At 52.3% G+C, this 20,788-nt stretch overlaps 2 protein-coding genes across 4 annotated transcripts in view; one reads left to right on the forward strand and one right to left on the reverse strand.

Moving 5' to 3' along the window:
• The window catches only part of RABEP2 (rabaptin, RAB GTPase binding effector protein 2), a 12,751-nt gene extending 10,121 nt beyond the window's left edge, over window positions 1–2,630 (reverse strand). For 2 of the 3 annotated variants that reach the window (XM_081133000.1, XM_081132999.1), the window contains exons 1-2: window positions 2,487–2,630; window positions 1,781–1,990 (exon numbers count right to left, since the gene is read on the reverse strand). In XM_081133000.1, coding sequence (XP_080989126.1) covers window positions 1,781–1,990; window positions 2,487–2,547 — 271 coding nt within the window. In that variant the 5' untranslated portion in view covers window positions 2,548–2,630. The remainder of the gene's footprint in view (window positions 1–1,780; window positions 1,991–2,486) is intronic. The other variant, XM_081133001.1, reaches the window with a different exon arrangement.
• Window positions 2,631–7,073: 4,443 nt separating this feature from the next.
• CD19 (CD19 molecule) lies at window positions 7,074–13,014 on the forward strand. The gene is made up of 15 exons (XM_081131676.1): window positions 7,074–7,192; window positions 7,441–7,707; window positions 8,009–8,209; window positions 8,340–8,633; window positions 9,647–9,754; window positions 10,033–10,081; window positions 10,434–10,522; window positions 11,058–11,171; window positions 11,298–11,396; window positions 11,482–11,550; window positions 11,638–11,697; window positions 11,818–11,874; window positions 12,371–12,463; window positions 12,564–12,666; window positions 12,836–13,014. Exons 1-14 carry the CDS (start codon window positions 7,108–7,110, stop codon window positions 12,653–12,655), a joined length of 1,677 nt encoding a protein of 558 aa, XP_080987802.1. The 5' UTR covers window positions 7,074–7,107; the 3' UTR covers window positions 12,656–12,666; window positions 12,836–13,014.
• Window positions 13,015–20,788: the final 7,774 nt, after the last annotated feature.

Raw genomic sequence — 20,788 nt, forward strand, 5'->3', positions numbered from 1 at the left:
TTCAAATCTGCGGCTTTCTAGCTGTATAACCTTGGGCAAGTTATCTAATCTCCCTGGGCCTCAGAGCTTCCTCTGTAAATGGAGACAGATAATAGTCCCTATCTCAGAGAGATTGGCAGGAAGGTTAAATACTCATAAATCGTTTAGCTTAGTGCCTGGCACACATATGTCAGCCATTATTATTATTGTCGTTTTTATGATGTGCTCAATAAATGTCAGCCATTATTATCACTGTTGTTATGATGATTTAGGATAGTTTCTCTTATAGGGAAAGGAAGTTTCCCTTCAAATAAATGTGTGTACATTTTTATTTTTCCTTTTTTTAAAATATATCTTTATTGATTTCAGAGAGAAGAAGGCAGAGGGAGAGAGAGAGATAGAAACATCAATGATGAGAGTCATTGATCGGCTGCCACTTCCAAGTACCCTACCAGGGATCGAGCCTACAACCCGGGCAAGTGCCCTGCATGGGAATCCAAACTCGATCTCCTGGATCCTAGGTCGACACTCAACTGCTGAGCCACGCCCAGTCGGGGTATTTTTACTTTTTTATTTTATTTTATTTATTTATTTATTTATTTATTTATTTATTTATTTATTATTTATCTTAATCCTCACTTGAGGATATATTTTCCATTGCTTTTCAGAGAGAGTGGAGGGAGACAGAGAAACATCTTTGTGAGAGAGACACACTGATTGGTTGCCTCCTGCACATGCCCCAACTGGGGCCAGGGATCGAGTCAGCAACCAAGGTACACGCCCTTGGCTGGAACCAAACCGGGGGCCCTTTAGTCCAGGGGTTGATGCTCTAACCACTGAGTAAAACTGTCTAGGGCAATGTGTGTATGTTTTTAAAAAGTGGACCTACTTAAAGAATAAATATTAAGTAGATAACAGGGTAAGTCATGAGGAGACAACCACACCACACAGGCAGTATGTGGATGCCTGAGATGTGGGAAATACAGCCCCAGAAGTCTGGAGGCAGGAGCAGCTGTCAGAAAGGGAAATGACTTGGTGGGATGGGAATTTTAGACGGTTTACTCTGGAAGCCAATGTCAAGGCCAGACTATAGAAGGAGACCTGGGAGAAGGCTGGGGCAACAGTCCAGGAGAGTTGTGCACAGCTTCACTACAGCAGTGGCTGTGGAAACAGAGGGGTGGGACAGGACTGAAAGCTATTTCAGACTTGGGCCTCTGACTGGGGGAGAAGGGGAAACAGGAAAAGAAGCTAGGGGATCTGGGGCAATGGATGGTGCTGCATCCCAAGTACATACAGAGGACATAAGGGGGGTTAGTCAGTCAGTGCACGTGTGTTTTGGGGGGTGCGGGTGCAGATGTAGGGATGCTTGGGGAGGAGGGAAACCAGAGGATTAGACTCCACAGAGATGGCCCAGGGCTGAGTCTGAAGCCCAGAGACTCATATGAGCATGCTTCAGGGAACTGAGAAGTTGCTCATCTTCAGAGCTGAATAGTCATTCAGGGCGGAATAGTCATCAGTGAGGGGCAAGAAATGACAGGGGGCAAGGGAACAAGTAGAAGCTCAGAGCTAAACTTGGCTGGAACTGACAGAGCTGCTGCGAGCACAGGCAGTGCCTCTGTGCAAATTAGAAAAGAGTGCCCCCCAAAAAGAAAAGAATGCCCCTTCGTTTAAGGCCCATGGGCCTACCTGGGCTAGGCAGCCCTGCTAACCTTCCCCATAGCTCATCTGTTCCCTTGACCCTGTTCCGGTCATGCACCCTCCTCTACGGGGCTGATGAGTCTGGGAAGAGACCCTGGCTCACCTTTCAGGATGGCCTGCAGGGAGGCAACCTCCTCTTGGCATTGCCTCTGCACTGCAGCCACGGCCTCGGCCTTCGTGCTCTCGCTCACCTCGGCCACAGCCTTCATGGTCTCCATTTCTGCCAGGGCACCGGCGAGCTCAGCCCGAAGCCGGCAGAGTTCGCCTGACTCAGCCTCAGCCTTTGCCCCCTCCTGGGGCTGGGGATCAAGCACTGTGGGGGACAAGGATCAGCTGCTCTTCCCATCACTCCAGGATCCCCAATAACCCAAGCTACCAAACCCGAAAGTCCCGAAACCTCGTAATACTGCAGCCACGGTCCCCGCCCCGCTCACCTGGCCTCGCCCCTTCCCCCGCTTCCACCTCGCCGCATTCGGACAGGTGTAGCTTATAGCCCCGCCTCTTCCCGGCCACCGTTCACCCAATCCCTTCCTCTGACACGACCCCCACCCTCCCAGCGTCCCCGCCCCTTGCCCACCTGGCCCCGCCCCCTCCCCTCACCGCACCTCCCAGCGGGCCCTACCCTGTGAATCGTGGGACCACGCCCACCCGCGGCTGGCTCCAGACCCCGCCCCTCCTTCCTGGCGGCGTGGCCCCGCCCCTTTCTCCAGTCTCGCCCCCCCCCCATCACCCCCCCATCCGCCGGCTGCTGAGCTCGGCCCCGCCTCCGGCTTTGCTGCCCCTCGGTGCACGGATGCGTCCTCACATACCAGTCCCCGGCGGCCGTCGCCGGCCATCCTCACCCGCGGCCGCCGGCGCAGCTGCCGCCATCGCCTCCGCGCAAACGGCGGGGTCCCGCACTCCTTGGTGACCGCGCTCACCGCTTCCGGGTCCTCTCGGCTGTTTCCGGATCCGCTCGGCTGTTTCCGGATCAGCCGGAGTTGGAGGAGGAATTGCCGAGCCTCGACCGAAGAAGTCCGTGTGCACGCCCGGCCGCGGCCCCGCGCCCCGCCCCCTCCTCCTTCCTTCCTGGGGAGCGCTGTTCCAGGATCCCAAGTCCTCAGACCCCGCGGAAGTTCTTTTCGTCAAAGGCTTCCTCGTGTCGCCGCGTTACCTTGGAAGCTGTGCTCAGATTACACCTCCTCCGGGATGCCCGCCGGCCTCAGCCAAAGGAGGGCGAATCTCTCGCGCTCTCTCCGGTGCTCGGCCCCTGGCGGCTCTTCCGCCGGAGCCTGGCTCACGGTGCAGCGAAGTGTGGCCCGGCCTCCTCGCACCCCGCCCTCGCCGAGCGTCCCTCGGGGCAGGGCTGGGTCGGCTCCACTTTCTGGGCGCGGGAGCCCCGCGTAGTCAGTGGTTTAGCCTGGAACTTACACGCCCCCACCCCCACTTTGATATTCAGCCATTCACCTCTTCCTGCTAATACCCCACCCCTCGCAGTGCCACTTAAATCCCTCCTCTCCTCCCTCTGCCACTGCCCTGTGACCTCTCCCTCCAACAGTGGACCTGACATGTCCCCTTGGACAAGCGACTCAAACTTAGGTCCGGAGCTTTGATTCCCCTGCTCTCAAGCCCGTTTCTCCCGCGGTAAAGTGCACTCCAGGAGCCTGCAAGTCCTGTAAACTCGACCTGCAGAGGACTGAGTTCCAGGATGCGTCCGTTTTTCTGCATCCCCAGCGCTAAAACCCAGCCCCAGTTCCAATGAGCTGTTTCTTGAACTTCCAGAAAGCCTCCTAACTGTCCCCTGTGTGGCCTTTTGGCTCCCTGAGTTACTCTCAAAGCAACTAGAGTCATCTTCGTGAAACAGATCACGTCTCATCCCTGCTCAAAATCTAGTTCAATCCAACTTGAAAGTGGACAGCCGGGCCGGTGTGGCTCAGCGGTTGAGCATGGACCTAGGATCCAGGCGATCGGGGTTCGATTCCCGGTCAGGACATATGCCCGGGTTGCAGGCTGCAGCCAATCAATGACTCTCATCATTGATGTTTCTATATCTCTCTCTCCATCTCCTTTCCTCTCTCTGAAATCAATAAAGATATATTTTTAAAAAAAAAAGTGGGCAAAGGACAGGAATTGGCATTTCACTGACACCACAGATGGCAGATATGCACATGAAAAGATGTTCAACATCATTAGCCATTAGGGAAATTCAAATTAAAACCACAAGGTGATATCACAGTACACTTACCCGGATGGCTAAAATAAGAGACTGACAATACGGAGTGCTGGTAAGTACATAGAGAAACTGGGTTTCTCATATATCCCTGATGGGAATGTAAAATGGTACAGCCACTCTGAAAAAGAGTATGGCAGTTTCTAACAAAATTAAACATGACCTTACTACACGCCAAGCTTTAACCCTGCCCCCCCCCCCCCCGTCAGGTCTCAGCTCAGAAGTCACCTCCTCAGTGAGGCCTTCCCTGACTACCCCGTCCAAAGTAGCCATCCCCAATCATCTGTCCACCATTCGATTACATCAGAGACTTTTCACCATCTGAAATTATTTACTGGTTAACTTGTTTATTATCTGTCCCCCTTTACCCTTCTGTGGCCCCAAAACTTGAATCAAAGCTCCATGAGATCAGGAACCTTGTCTTTCTTGTCTCCTGCTCTTTCCCCGGCACCTAGCACAGTGCCTGAGAAATAAACATCTGGGGAAGGAAGGAATGAACACTTTCCTTACTGATCTCTCTGGCCTCCCTCCAATTCCCCTCCACACTGGAGCCAGGGGGAGTTTATAGAAAGCGAAAATCTGGCCAGGTCAATGCCTGGCTTATAAATCCCTGAGAGTTTACTGCCCTCAGTAGCTTCTTGTCCTCAGGACTCCACGTGTATGTGGCACGGTTTCTTGGTAAGGGGGTGAAATGATTATAAATAAAGCTCCAGTCAACTATCGGGCTTGGGGTTTATCCTGAGTCCCTTGGAGCCACTGAAGCCTAATGATTTAATACCAAGGAAGCTCTTATCTCTCTCTCTCTGCGGAGTGCAGATGGGAAGCAAAAGAGGCAGAAGACAGAGAGCCGACCAAAAAAGGCTGTTGAGACGGTTCTGGTTGGGAAGGGAAGAGTCCAAAAAGAGAAAGTTGATTCTAGAAATATCTAGGCTAGAAAATGACTAAGCCTTGGTAACAGTGCACGAGGGGAAGAGAAAAGAAAGTGATTTTTCACTCTCCTTAACTTCCTTCCTTTCGACGACAAAACCTACCGAGCGCCTTCTAGATGTCAGTGAACAAGACAGTAAAGATCCCTGCTGTGGAAGAGGGGACATTCAGGGGCAGGAGGCACATGAGGGGACTAACAAGCGCACTTTGGGATTGGGGCCAACGCTGCGAAGGAAATCAACAGGTCAGGGAAAGCCTCTCAGAGGAAGCAACTTGCACTGAGGCCCCAGTGATGAAAAGGGGCGTTCACAGGGCCCTGAAGGACAGGGCGGTGGGGGGTGGAGGTGGGAAGTGGAGGTGTAGCCTCCCTTAGTCCTTTGGAGGCCGTGGTTCGGAGTGTTTCCTTTAGGCAAATGCAAAGCCACTGCGCTGTTCTAAGCAGGGGACTGATGTGCTCTAGCACGGAGACTTTGCCCGTGAGGCAGCTGGGAAGCTAATGACAGGATCAGAGAGATCCTGTTGCATGAAAGGCAAAAAAAAAAAAAAAAAAAAAAAGTCCTGCTTCCTCACCCTCTCCATTCCCCAATGCCCCACTCTTCCCCTGCCAGCTACCTCAACGTGACCAAAGGGAAGTGGGGGCCCTGCCGGATGGAGGGTCCCCTGGGGTTTGCCCTAGGCAAACAGGAAGCCACAGCCCAGTGAGGCAGCCCTGGGAACCGGCGACTGAGAAAGCAGGTCTCCTGGGTCCCTGGCCCCTTTCCCTGAGTGACTGCAGCAGTGAAAGACACAGATACACACGTACACATACAGAGAGAGAGAAAGAGAGCGGGAGAGAGAAGCACAGAAGAAAAAAAAGAAGAGCAGGGGGAGAGAGAGAGAGATGGGGGGGGGATTTAAGAGCCAGGACTCTTGGGTTCTAGTGCTCATTGTACCTACCATCTGTTCAGTGTGTGATCTCAAGCAACACCCTACCCTTCTGGGGGCCTCATTTCTTCATTTTTAAAGGGGTTCCTTCCACAACTGAAGCAGAGGCTTCCTGGGGGAGAGCTGGGAGAGAAAGGGGGAGTAATCATTTGCCATTTCTCAGGACCACTGCAAAGGAGCTGCAGTGGCAGTCTGGCTTGAGTATTAGCCATTCATTGATGTCGCTCATTAACTGAGAGCCTACTATGTGCTGGGTGCTGGGTTAAAAATGCCATACATATATTGTCCTGTTTAATCTTCACAAACAATATTTTAATTAGTACTATTATTATCCCCAGTTCACAGAGAAACAAACTAAGGCTTAGAGAGCAAAGAATTTAGCCAACTGCCCCGCCGGGTGTGGTTCAGAGGTTGAGCATCAACCTAGGATCCAGGAGATCGAGGTTTTTTTGGTTTTGTTTTTAAATATATCTTTATTGATTTCAGAGAGAGAGAAAGAGATAGAAACATCAATGATGAGAGAGTCATTGATCGGCTGCCTCCTGCAAGCCCCCTACCGGGAATTGAACCCAGATCTCCTGGATCCTAGGTGGATGCTCAACCACTGAGCCGGGCAGAGATCGAGGTGTGATTCCCGGTCAGGGCACATGCCTGGGTTGTGGGCTCAAGCCCCGGTGGGGGGCATGCAGGAGGCAGCCGATCAATGACTCTCTCATCATTGATGTTTCAACTCTCTCTCCCTGCCCCTTCCTCTCTCTGAAATCAATAAAAATATATTTTAAAAAAAGAATTTAGCCAAGTAGTAGAGATAAAGGATTCAAACTCAGGTCTGCCAGATCCCAAAGTATCTGTGATGGGCTGGTTGTACAGAAGTGGATGGTGGCCCAAGAAGTGTTGGTTGAACGAATAAATGAGGTGTGTGTGTGTGAAGGGAAATGGATTTAGAACCTGAGGTTGAAGGAGGGAGGAGTGGAAGAAGGACGGAGCCCCTAAGACTCATTCAGTAAATATTTACTGGGCATCTTCCACGGGCCGAGCACTGTTCAGGGCACCACGCACACAGTGAACAAGGCAGCCTCTGCTGCAAGGGGCTTACTCTTGGGGGGACAGAAAGTGAGCAAGTGGCCTGAAGAGCATGTCACTGGCCGTCAGTGCTGGGATGAAAAGAAAAGTGTGGCAGGGAGGAGGGGACTTTTGTGGGTCTGGAGAGGTACATGGAGAAGGGGGCCTGAGGCGTAACCAGCCCTTCCTCCCCGGGGGGACTGCCCACCCGCCCCCGCAAACACCCATGCTTCAGTGCCCACCAGCTCCCCACCTGCCCCAGCATCCCCTGCGCGGGGAAGCTGGGTGCCTCGGGGAGTCTGGCGACCATGCCACCTCCTCTCCTTCTCTTCCTCCTCTTCCTCACCCCCATGGGAGTGAGGCCCCAGAAATCACAGCTGGTGGAGGCTAAAGGTATGTCCGAAGGGCACAGACAGAAGGAGTCGGGGCTGGACACCTGGGTTCTGGCTGGATGCCCTTGGCCAAGTAACTTACCCTCTGGGAGCCTCCATTTTCTTAGTTGTAAAATTTAGGCGAGGGTAGGAGGATTCCGAGGGCTCACCCGCTCCCAGTTGGTGGGGTGTGGGTTCACTGGGTTTGTAAGCCAGGGTGAGGAGTGAAGGGGGCTACTGGCTCCTCTCTTCTCCCCTCTCCTTCCACAGAGGGAGGCAGTGCTGTGCTGCCGTGCCTCAAGGATTCCTCAGATGCCCTCCCCGATCAGCTGGCCCAGTATCAGGAGTGCCAGGCAGCATCCCCGTTACAGCTGAACCAAGGGCTGCCAGGCCTGGGCATCCAGGTGGGGCGCCTGGGCATCCTGCTGCTCATCTCCAACATCTCTGACCAGATGGGGGGCTTCTACCTGTGCCAACAAGGGCCCCCTTCCGAGCAGGCCTGGCAGCCTGGCTGGACAGTCAGCGTGAAGGACAGTGGTGAGGTCTAGGGTGGGGCGGGGAGGGCTGGATGAGATGAGGGAGGCCCAGCATGGACGGAGGAGGTCCGGCCGCTAAAATGGATCTGAAGGGGTGGGGCTGGAGGGTCTTAAGATCAAGCAGAACGCCAGTTGTAGGTGGCTCCTCAAAATTCCTGTGACTTTGTGGCTTCAACATTGAGACGCTGTGTGTGTGTCTCTCTCTCTGGGTCTTTGTTTCTATTTATCTCTGTCTTTCTGGGTCTTGTTGTCTCTGTGCCTCTCCTGGATGTCTCTGTATCTGGTTCCGGGTTTCTTCCCAGGGGAGCTGTTCCGGTGGAAGGCTTCAAACCTAGATGACCCAGACTGTGACCTGGGGAACAGGTCCTCAGAGGATCCCAGGACTTCTGGTCGTCTCACAAGCTCTCAGCTGTATGTGTGGACCAAAGACCACCCTGAGATTTGGGAGACAGACCCTGCATGTGACCCACCTAAGGGGAGTCCAAACCACAGCCTCAACCAAGGTAAGGTGCTAGGGAAATGCCAGGAAGTGAGGGGTCCAGGGATGGGGGATGGTGATTGGGAACTGGAGGGTTTGTGGCAGAGGAGACTCCAAGGCCTACACGTTCCTAGCCTTGGCTCTCCTTGCCCCAGACCTCACAGTGACCCGTGGCTCCACACTCTGTCTGCACTGTGAGGTGCCTTATGCTTCCGTGGCCAGAGGACCCATCTCCTGGATCCATGTGCATCCCAAAAAGCCCAACATCTCATTGCTGAGCCTAAACCTGAGTGAGGATGCTCCCGTCAGAGAGATGTGGGTCCTGGACACCCTCAGAGGAGGGGCTGTTCTGTGGCTGCATCAGGCCAGAGCTCGAGATGCTGGCGCCTATCATTGTTACCATGGCAACACGACCATTAGGATGCAGCTGAAAGTCACCGCCCAGTCAGGTAGGGTTTCTCCCAATTGTGGGGCCTGCGTGTAGAGCTATTGGGAAGAACTGGAAGCCAGCCAACCTTGGCTCCCCTTGGCTAGTACCAGCCCTGGCCTGAACCCCAACCTCTACACTGAACACTGATGCCACCTCTTTCCTCCTTGCTTCCAAGATACTGCTATTCTGGGTCTCCTCCTACGGCTGGCTGCTCCTTCCCATCAGCTTTGGAAGAGCCTCCCTGCCTCCCCCACGCCTCACCGTTTGAGTCCTGAGGTCTCTTCTTATCCCTGTATACACGCTCTCATTCTTGTCTACATTCTTCCTATTTGATCTCCTTTTCTCTCTTGGCTCCTTGGTGACTGGATTCTAGGCTCCGTACCCCTACACCCAGCCATCTCCTGGAATTGCCATTTGGTGTCCCATGGGCACTGCAGGCTGACTACGTACAAAAAAATCAAACTCAACATCTTCCACAAGCATAGTCTTTGGGGTGACTCTGTGTAAGTGAAGGACACTGCCACCTGTCCATGTGTCACAGCCAGGAATCTGGGCAACCTTCCTACACCTTACCCCATCCATCAAATTTGTGACCATGTCCTGCCCATTTTCTCCCCCTTAGCGCAACCTTACCATGCCACCCTAAACACTTCTCAAACTCAATCTCAACTTTCGCCCTCAAACTTACCTCAGCACCTCGCTGCATCCCACCTTCAACCTTGGGACTCTGCCCTTCGCTTTGACCATGGCTGTTCTTACCTGCAGCAGGAAGCTGATCATCACGCTCACCTTAACCCTAACATTTCATGGTTTGCTTAATAGATATTGCTCCAGGCCCTGTGCCAGGCTCCCGGAGGCACAGTCCCTGTCTTCAGAGGGGGGAGGGAGGGAGGAGAGCCCTCCTTGGAGCTTGGGACTCTGAGGATCTGTGTCTTGCCCCTGTCCCCCAGATTTATGGCCTTTTGAGGTCTTGAGGCTGGGAAATAAGATGCCAGCCCTGGTCCTTGTCTCATAGCTCCTTCCCCCTAGCAGTACGGCAATGGCTGCTGGAGACTGGTGGCTGGAGAGTCCCTGTTGTGACTTTAGTTTACCTGATCTTCTGCATGGGTTCCGTGGCAGGCTTTCTTTATCTTCAAAGAGGTGAGCCATGTCCTCAAAGGGTCTGTCAAACCTTACACCATCTCCCCCAGGGGAGCCCACACCGGCCAGTCTAACAACTGTCGCTCTCCTCCCATACCTCCCCCAGACTTCAGATTCCTGCCCCCCACTCCTCCCCTAAACGCCCTCCGAACTTCCCTAGCCCCTTGGAATTCGAACTCCCATCTCCTCCATTGACCTAAGTGACCTCCCCAGCACCCCCAAAATCTTCACCCAGCTAAAGAGCTCTTCCTCTGATCATTTCCATGAACTCCCACCAGTCCAGGTCCTGAGGAGGAAAAGAAAGCGAATGACTGACTCCGCCAGAAGGTAAGAATGCCACTGTCCCCCCACCCCCACCCGCACCCCCACCCCCACCCCCAGTATCCCTCTCGGGCACTTTCACTTAATGCTTTGCACTTGCTGTTTCCTCTGCGGGGGGTGCCTTGTCTCCATCCCTGCGGTTGAAATACTGCCCAACCTTCAAAGCCCAGCTCCAAAGCTACCTCTTCTGCGAAGACCTCCTTGGAGAGATCACAGAGCCCTCTCTATGGGCCGACCTAGGACGGGAGAGCTAATTATTACAAGGGACCCCATTTTCATCTCCGAGGCCAGAACCCCGAGCGCGACTCGCAGCCCCTGCAGGCCTGGCCTCCCAGCGCAACCCCCCCTCGCCCTCCAGGTTCTTCAAAGTGGCGCCGCCCCCGGGGAGCGGGGCGCAGAGCCAGTACGGGAACGTGCTCTCCGTCTCCACGCCCGCCGCCGGCGCGGGTAAGAGCGCGGCGGGGTCGGGACCCAGCGCTAGAGCCCCGCCCACTTCCCGTCGCCGCGGTCCCGGGAGCTCCGCGTCTGCGGGAGCTGCGAGCTCCGCCTGCAGGAAAGAGCCCGCCCGGGGCGCGGAGTCCCGCCCAGATTGGAGCCCCGCCTCTAGGACCGAGGCCCGCCCCCTGGACTCGAGACCCCGAGTCCCGTTCCGAGGGCAGAACCCGCTCCCGAGACCTTGAGGCCACGCCCCTAGACTTAGATCGCCCGCGCCTGGACTCCGGGTCTCCCCGCAGAACCCGCGCCCGAGACCCTGAGGCCACGCCCCTAGACTTAGATCGCCCGCGCCTGGACTCCGGGTCTCCCCGCAGAACCCGCGCCCGAGACCCTGAGGCCACGCCCCTAGACTTAGATCGCCCGCGCCTGGACTCGGGGTCCCCCCGCCCGTCCCGGAGCCTCCCCTCCCGCCCCCCGCCGCGGGCTCTCCCAGCTCTGACCGCCCCATCTCTCCTCGCTCGCCCCCCTTACGACGCTCGCCCCGCAGGACGCTCCCTGCGGTGGGCTGCGGGCCGGGGAGCCGCCGTCCAGTCCTTCGGAAACCCCTACCACGACGTCCCGGAGGCCGGAGCTGCGGGGCCTCGGAGCCCGACGGGCGCTGGTGATGCCCAGGGGTCCTTGCTCATATGTGGGGGTGTTGGAGCGGTCTGTCTGTGGCAGGAATAGTTAACTGAGGCCCGGAGGAGGGGGGCCGTGACTCGGTCCCACCCCTGTCCTCAAATCCCAGGTCCAGAAGAAGGGGAGGCCTATGAGGAGCCGGACAGCGAGGATGGCTCCCAGTGCTACGAGAATGACTCCAACCTTGGACAGGACCAGCTCTCCCAGGGTGAGACTGCCCTCCCCCCGGGCTCCCCCACCTTCTCAGCGGGGGGCTGGGGACCCTCACTGGACACCCCCTCCCTCTCCCCCAGATGGTAGCGGCTATGAGGACCCTGAGGACGGGCCCGTGGGTCCTGAGGATGACGACTCCTTCTCCAATGGTAACGTGAGGTCCTCAGGGACTTGGGAGGATCCATGGAGCCCCTCCAGGGCAGGAGTGGCCTCTGAAGCTCTCTTTTTTTCTGCAGCATCTGAGTCCTATGAGAACGAAGATGAAGAGCTGGCCCAGCCAGTGGCCAGGACAAAAGGTGTGTAGATGAGGATGGTCACATTCCTGAGCAGCGTGAGTGGTGGTGGTGGTGGTGGAGGTGATGGTGTGTGTGACCTGGAGGCCAGGAAGAATAGTGACTCCCCTCTTCCTTCTCCAGACTTCCTGAGCCCCCATGGGACAGCCTGGGACCCCAGCCGGGAGGCAACATCCCTTGGTGAGAAATGCTTGGAACCTGCCAAACTTTCCCAGATTGGGTTGACCTGGCCTCAGCTGTAACTCCAGACAGAACCTTGACCTTGACTTTGACTCCAGTATTTATTTACCCCATCCATGACCTTGGACATCAGTCCTGATTCCAGTCCAACCCCAGCCTGGACTTTGGCCTCCACCTCACCCCAGCCTCAGTGCAGACCTCAGCTTTGACCCCAGCTCTCTCCACAAGGTCTTCATGACTCTGACTCTTTCCGGTTCTGTTCTTGACTATTTCTCTGACCATGACCATAATCTAACCCATACCTGACTGAACTCTAAAATTAACAAGGACCCCGAACCTGATACTGACCCTCATCGCTCCTTCCTAATACAACATGGGTCAAGCCTTACACCTCTCCCTGCCCCTCAGCCTCCCTCCATATCTTAGGTGGCACTTCCCGTCCCCAAACTCCCAGGATGACTCCCAGGCCTACAACGATCCTCCCCTGCCCACACAGGGTCCCAGTCCTATGAGGATATGAGAGGGATCCTGTATGCAGCCCCCCAGCTCCGCTCCCTTCGGGCCCAACCTGGTCCCAATCATGAGGAAGGTGGGTGCTTCTGCTGCTGTCCCCTGTTGTCCTCTGTGGCTGACTGTCTCCTAGCCTCTCCAGCTCTATCTATGTTTCACTCCTTCCTGGTCCCAACCAGATGCAGATTCTTATGAGAACATGGATAACCCTGATGGGCCAGAACCAGCATGGGGAGGAGAGGCCCACATGGGGACCTGGAGCACCCGCTGAATTCCCTTCAAGTGAGCTGGGAACTGCCCCTTGCAGAAAGGGGAGAAGGAGGGAGGGAGGTGAGCAGGGATGGAAGTGGGGCTCTGACACTCAGGCAGGGAGAGGAGAAAGGGTTCCCAAGGCCTGGCGGCCAAGGGGCGGGTTCCTAGACTCCTCCCCATCACAGTTTCTTCTACTTAGCCTGGGCCTCCTCAGGCTCCTGAGATCCACGCCTGACTCTGAAATCTGAGAACCCAAAGCGGACGATGTCAACCTCCGGCGACGTTGCTCAGGATGTGTGTATCTGTGTGTGTTTGTGTACACAAGTGAAACTTCCAGTCCCCTTTGCACTGCCCAAATAAACTCCACGAGCTGTTCCGATCCCGTGATGTAGTGCCCTTGTGTGGGAGGGGAGGGGGAGGGGAGGATGGGTGTATTCCATTCTCTCTCCAACCCAGTGGAGGAGGAAGAGCTGCGTCCTGGGTGCAGCAGGGCCTTTTCCTCCCTGTGGCTTGGCCTACACCCATCTCCCCTGCGTGCCTGCCATTCCCGCCGTCCAGTTATTCCACCATTGTTCAGTCAGCAGTTGCATGCTGGTGCGCAGCGGAAAGGAAGCAATCCAGGGACTGGCGATCATCACAGACGGTCATTGAACATCTGCTATGTTCTGACATCAATTAACTTACTTAATCTTTACAGTAACCTCACAAAGTTTGTGAGCACTTATGTGCCACGATGGTATAAAAGTTTTTATGTGTTTTACGTATGTATTATGTATATGTGTGCTTATATATATTAGCTCATTTTACCTTTACATACATCCCTATTTCATAGATGAGGAGACCGAGGCAGAGAAGCTAAATAACATGCCCGCCTTGGCCGGTTTGGCTCAGTGGTTAGAGCGTCCGCCTGAGGACTGAAGGGTCCCAGGTTCGATTCTGGCCAAGGGCATGTACCCCAGTTTCAGGCTCTATCCCTGGCCCCGGTCTGGGTGTGTGCAGGAGGTGGCCAATCCATGTGTCTCTCTCAAATTGATGTCCCTCTCCCTCTCTCTGAAAAACAATGGAAAAAATATTCTCGTGTGATGATTAAATAAATAAATAACATGTCCGAGGCTTGCCTAGTTAGTAAGTACTGGGGCCTGGACTTGAACTCTGGCAGTCTAATTCTAGAGCCTATATTCAATCTTGACACTCTCCCTTCCTAGGTTCAATTCTCCAGATGGGAAACTGAGTGTCAGAGGGCCAACTAACTTGTCTAAGGTCACACAACTAGCACTTCGCAGAGCTGGGTCTGAATCCAGAAATCTGGCTGCCGTTCTAGCCACTGTGCCTACCACCTGATCGAGTGCCTACTTCTGATATAAACCATGAACATGAAGACTTTCAGGCCCTGAAACCATTATGTAGCAAGCTCCACCACACCCAAATTCTTGTCTCAGGCAAGGGTGGAATCAGTCACTGATATTCCTGGCGTCTCCTGCCTGGTCTCCCCAGCTCCAGTGCTCTTCTGAAACCCAGGGCTGGCGTCTGAAACCCAGTCCCTCTTCTATTTAGGAAGTGTTAATGTCTTCGCAAGAGTGGCTAGACTTTTTCAGTATCTACATTTTTATTTCTAGAATTTCTTTTCTTAATGTACCAGTCTTTTTTTCCTCGCGTCCTATTTTTGTTTTTGAAGGCTTCTTTATCTCTAAGCCTTTAAAACTTATCTCTGACCCTTTAAAACTTACGTCACCACTATTATGTGGAAGGCATTGTTCTAAGAAGTGCTTTACAGGTAATGTCTCATTTCATCTTGATAACCTCCTGTGAGGAAGATATGCTAAAATTATTGTCAATGTACTGCTAAGAAGACTGAGGTACAGAGAAATTAATTAATTGCTAACTGACCTTAGGAGCATACCTAAACTCAATGACCCTCAGTTTTCCCAATTATAAAATAGCATTAGGGAAGAGGCATGGTGTGGTTACTGTTATCTGTACAATAGGGTGAATTCTCCCATGGCGGTGTCACCATGGAAGGTTTCTTTGACATCTGTGTTTCTCTTGTCTGCAGGAATCCCATGAGTTACCCGGGCCCCACTGCCACCCCCTGGGGCCGGCTTGCTTTGGCTTCTGCCACAGTCTTACAGGCTACACAGGTCTGACCATTCTGTTCATGAGTTTCTCAGAGCAGGTTTTTGCACCTAAGGTTTGGTCTGAATCCAGGTTCATACTTTCTGGTCCTTGGGATTCTGATTTTCTGTGGTGACTTTTTCCACCCATTGCCTGTTAGGCGGCTTGTTTCCATGTTGTACCCCAAGGCATGTGCATGGATTTTTTTCTCTGTCTTTTGTGCCTGGAAGAGACAGCCCTTTTTCAGCTCCTGGCCTGGGCAGTGCCCTCACTTTCAGCTCTCTGCTGTTCCCAGGGCCCCCACTTTGACCTCTGTCCCCATGTGGGTGTTAAAACTCCAATCCTAGGGATCCCAGCTTTCCTGTGGGCTGCTTGACTTCAGCCCCGTCTCACTGTTGTGGCTTTGCTTTCCTTCTTTATTTTTAGCGATTGGAAGATTCTCTCTTGCTTTCGAGCTCAACTATCTTTAATAAAGAGAGCACTGCTCCTTGTTATATTTTGTGTAGTGTATGTTTGGAGTGCAGGCGGTCGCACACGAACCTCCAGCATTTCTTTGGGCTTTTGTATTGAACACAGTCCCCAGGGCAAAAAGTAAAAAATTAAAAAAAAAAAAAATCCTAGATCTAGCTTAGCAGTCACACCCCTACCTTACCCTTCAGCTAAAATACGCTCTCCATGTTGCCACAATCCCTGCCATTCCCTATTACCTTTCATCTGGGCTGTGTCATTCCTTTAGGTTTCCTGCCTGAAGCATTCGAGCGTGTGACTCCTGGTGAAAGCATCCTGCCTCCTTGAGAGTGAATCCAAAGAGAAGACTTTGTCTCCTCTTTGTCCTGGGTACCCAGCCAGGGGGTGGCAAAGACCAGGAGCTCAGGAAATGAGCAGGGAGGGAGGAGTGGGTGAAGGCCTGCGGAAAGTGCTAGATTCGGGGTGCAGAGGATGGAGACACTCCGGAGGGCTCCCCCACCCAGGGAAGTCTCGGGGCGGTGGAGGAACGGAGGTGTGCCCGCTCCAGCCCTGCGTTCTGGAACCAGACTATTCGAGTTCGAGCCGCCTTTCTGGCTGTGTGACTCAAGCTCTGTGCTGCAGTTTCCTGGTCTGTAAAATAGGGCTAATAATTATAGCTGCCTTAATGCGTCTTAGACGTAAAGCACGTGACAATGGCGAAGTAAGCAACTGAGACATCAGCCATTATCATTCTGTTGCTTTATTTAGAGGAAGGGAGAGAGCTTGAGAGAGAAACTTCGGCTTGTGGTTCCACTCACTCATGTATTCATCGGTTGTTTCTCGTATGTGCCCTGACCGGGGATTGTATCCACAACCTTGGCTTATTGGGACCGACGGAGCCACCCAGCCAAGGGCTTAACCATGTTTATTATTTGGCATTCCTTAAGGGCCTACTGTGTGCCAGGAGCTAGAGGGCACTTAGACTATTTGGATTGGGGCTTCCTTCTAGGCAGGTTTTTACCCAGGAGAGAGCCATACCCCAGGGCTTCTCAACTTCCCACGCTAAGTAAGACCTGGTTTTGTGGCAGGGGCTGGACCACTTACAGCTCTTGAGCAAGGTTTAGGGAGGAGACTTGGGGAAGTTTCAAACCCTTAGGGCCACACTCAGCTTCCCTGGTTTGCAGTGGCCTCCCAGGTGGGCCCAAGGCTGGCAGAAGGGCTTTTGGTGCGATCTCTATGCTTCCATCCTGGCTGCAGAGAATGGCTGAAGGTGTCCTGGGAGTAGGAGGTCTTTGGCGTCCCTCTGCCAGAGCCCCGGAACCTTTTTTCTCTGGGAAAGAGCCCTACCTGCTGGGGATGTGTGCCTTTAATCTTTGGGCAAATCTGCATGGAAGATTTGAGGTGTGGCTGAATGAGTGGGGGTATCTTCGTGGGAGATATCAGTGTGGCGGAGTGGAGGGGGGATGAGATGTGGGTGGTGGCCTAGTTGCTGTACCGGATGAATATGTGGAGTACATGTTATGTGAACAGTATGTGCGTGAGAGGCAGGTAGTATTGAGTGTATGCTGTGTGGGTATCATTTATGAAGTGTGGTGTGGGATGTGTGGTGCCAGGGGTTAGGGGTCATGCAGTGGGAGGTGATATTGGAGATGTGAGTGTTGAAAGCGTGTGTCTGCTGTGTTTAGGTGCGTGTTGTGCAGGAGCTGTAAGGTAGATATGTGGGGGACATGTAGCCTCGGGGGTGTCCAGTATTGTTCGTGGGTTCTGGGGAAATGTAATGAGAAAACAAAATCTCCCAACCCAGAAAACCTCTCTACATATGTAGTAGAGACAGAAAACATTTAAAAAAAAAATAGCTCGGCCGGGCGTGGCTCAGCGGTTGAGCATCGACCTAAGATCCAGGCGATCAGGGTTCGATTTCCAGTCAGGGCACATGCCCGGGTTGCGGGCTGCAGCCGATCAGTGACTCTCTCATCATTGATGTTTCTCTCTCTCTCTCTCCCTCTCCCTTCTTCTCTCTGAAATCAATAAAGATGTATTTTTTAAAAAATAAATAAATAAATAAAAAGTAAAATAAGCATTGCCTGGCCGGCGTGGTTCAGCGGTTGAGCATCGACCTATGATCTGGGACACAGAGGTTGGATTCCCGGTCAGGGCTCATGCCCAGGTTGCGGGCTTGATCCCCAGCAGGGGGCGTGCAGGAGGCAGCTGATCGACGACTCTCGTCATTGATGATTCTATCTCTCTCTCCCTCTCCTTTCCTCTCTCTAAAATCAATAAAGATTTATTTTTTAAAAAAATTAAATAAGCATTAAACTGGAATGTGATGCACATCACAGGTAGTCCACTAAGGGATTGCAAAGGCAGAAAGAAATCTCACCCTTTTACAGAGCCAAACAGGTATAACCTGTTATCCTATTTTCAAGATAAATTTTTTTCTTCTTTTAAAAATTTACTATTATTATTTTAAAATACACCTTTATTGATTTCAGAGAGAGGAAAGGAGGGGGAGAGAGAGAGATAGAAACATCAATGATGAGAGAGTCATTGATCACCTGCCTAGCCCGCAACCAGGGCATGTGCCCTGACCGGGAATCGAACCCCAATCTCCTGGATCCTAGGTTGATGCTCAACCGCTGAGCCACGCCCGGCCAGGCTAAATTTTTTATTTCTTGATTTTAGAGAAGTGACAGGGAGAGAGAGAGAGAAACATCGATTTGCTCTTCCACTTATTTATAAATTCATGGTTGATTCTTGTATGTGACCTAACCAAGGATCAAACCAGAAACCTTGGTGTATCTGGACGATGCTCTAACCAACTGAGCTACCCGGCCAGGGCCAACATAAATTTTCAAAACCCATATCTTGTTTTCCAAATAAGCAATGACTCTGCCTCAAGTAAGAGGACTTGAAAACACCTTCAGTCATACCTAGTTCATCCTAACGTTATAAAGGTAATTGGCTTCTATGGGGGAGGGAAGAAACAAACTTCTCACCGGGGAGGCAGTTTTGCGTATTGCAGCAAGGCCCTGACCAATTGCAGTTAGGCAGTTACTGTCCCCCCGAAACAGGGATCGAGAGCTACCTCCCTTGATGTTAGCATTTCAGAAAGATGACTCCCAGTCCTGGAGTTCCTGAGTCACGAGACTGGCAAGAGGCTTGTGTAGCCATTATAAAGATGTACATACATTTGAAAAGTTCTGAAAGAAAAGGGGGCGGGAAGGAGTCCCTTCCCTTATTTTCAGCAGGGAGAGTTCAGTGTTGTTGTGGCAGGATACTGCGTGGGTGTGTCACCGATGGAAGGGGAGTTCTTGGGGTGCCACAAGGAAAAGAATTTCCTGAGGCTCCCATGAGAGGATGGGGTTTCATGGAAAGCTTTATTTATTTTTTAATAATTTATTTTATTATTATTTTTTCAAATACGTTTTATTGATTTCAGAGCGAGGAAGGGAGAGGGAGAGAGAGAGAGAAACATCAATGATGAGAGTGGTTGACAGGCTGCCTCCTGCACGCTCCCTACTGCGGATCAAGCCTGCAACTTGGACACGTGCCCTGACTGGGAATTGAATGGTGACCTCCTGGTTCATAGGTCGATGCTCAACCACTGAGCCACACCGGCCTGGGCTGGATTTATTGATGAAGTAAAATTAAGGGGGTTCCCCTCCAAGATCCCATCTCTGTCCACCTCACCATGGAAGAAGTCCATTCTTGTCTTCAGCAGGGCCAGAATTAAGGCTGTGGCCCTGAATTTCTGTTCCATATTAAAGCACAGTCCAGACCAGCTAGCTTAACCTGTGTTCCCAGCTGCAGCCCACTGCGTGTGGAGTCTGTACGGCCATGGGCCATGTGGCTGCTTAAGGCCACACGGCTATGGAGAGAGAACAGGTGAGTACACAGGTGAGTGTAGGGCGCAGAGCAGAGAGAGAAAGCATGAACAAAAGCAAGAGAGAGGGAACTCTTTGGAGATTTTATTTTGTTTTATTTATTTTTAAAATATGTTTTTATTGATTTTAGAGAAAAAGAAAGGAAGAGGGAGAGAGAGGGAGAGAGAGAGACATCTATCGGCTGCCTGATGGAGGATTGAGCCCCCAACCTGGACATGTGCCATGACTGGGAATGGAACCTGCAGACTTTCAGTGCACAGGACGATACTTAACCAAATGAACCACACTGGCCAGGGCATATCTGGGAATTTTAACCCTCCACGATTTCACACACTTCTGAGGGGGCCCACCCCACAGTCTATCCATTGTTCCCCAGGCTAGACTGACAGGCAAGCACTTTCCCTAGGTCACCCTGACTTCACTGCACATGTGCCCATCTTCCCCTTTGTTCCATCTCTCCTCCCAGTGATCTGCAGGGAATGGACTGGTGGTTCCCTGGGGAGCATGAAGCTATAGCTTCCTGGTGAAGCTGCCCAGACAACCATGCTTATAATGTTGCCCTTCCCTTTGCTTTCTTTATTTTATTATTATTTAAAAATTTTTTAATTGACTTTTTTAGAGAAAGGAAGCAAGAGAGAGAGAGAGAGAGAGAGAAACATCGATTGGTTACCTCCTGCACGAGTCCTGGGTGGGGATTAAACCCACAGCTTGGGTATGTGTCTTGACCAGAAATCGAACCAGCCACTTTTTGGTGTACTGGATGACATTCCAACCAACTGAGCCACACTGGCCAATTAATAAATAATATTAATATTTATTAATATTAACTAGCTAATTACAAGGATAACAGGTGTATGCTGTGTTGACATTGTGTGTAAAACATGCCTGTCAGGATGTCTGGTGTGAAGGAGGGTTTGTATGACGTTGGAGGCAATTAGGAGAGTTGAGTGGTGTTAAAGTGTTGGTCCAGGGTGTTAATTGTGTGGATTCTGCATGTAAGGAGGGAACATGTGTGAGAGTGGGTGACACTGCGTGGAATTAGTTCAGAACATGGTTGGGAGAAACCCTGATGGGGATATCCTGAAGTCTGAAGCCTGATTCTGTGATCTCCTCCCACCCCCGGAAACCAGTAGAGAATTTTTTTGAGTTTATTTGAGCCAAATTGACCACATATGTCCAGGGAGCAAGATCTCAAATACTCCCTTAAGCCCTGGCTGGGTAGTTCAGTTGGTTAGATCTTTGTCTGAATAAGATTGCAGGTTTGATCCCGGGTCAGGGCACATACAAGAATCAACCAATGGCCTGGCTGGTGTGGCTCAGTTGGTTTAGCTCCTCCCCTGCACCAAGAGGTCCCTGTTGGATTTCCTGTCAGGGCACATGCCCAGGTTGCGGGGCTCAGTCCCCAGTAGGGGGCGTCCAGGAGGCAGCCAACCGATGTTTCCCTCCTCGAGGTTTCTCTCTCTCCCTCTCCCGTCCTCTCTCTGAAATCAATAAAAACATATTTTAAAAACACACACGCACGCGTGCGCACACACAAAACATCGTGTGTTTTTTTAAAAAAAGAATCAACCAATGAATACATAAATGAGTGGAACAACAAATCAATGTTTCTCTCTCTCTCCCCCTTCCTCTCTCTGAAATCAATAAATAAAAATTAAAATTTAGAAAAAGACTTAAAATGCTCCCTTCCTCTAATTTCACGATTTCTA

Source organism: Miniopterus schreibersii (assembly GCF_964146895.1).
Source record: "Miniopterus schreibersii genome assembly, chromosome: 3".
Lineage (NCBI taxonomy): Eukaryota > Metazoa > Chordata > Mammalia > Chiroptera > Miniopteridae > Miniopterus > Miniopterus schreibersii.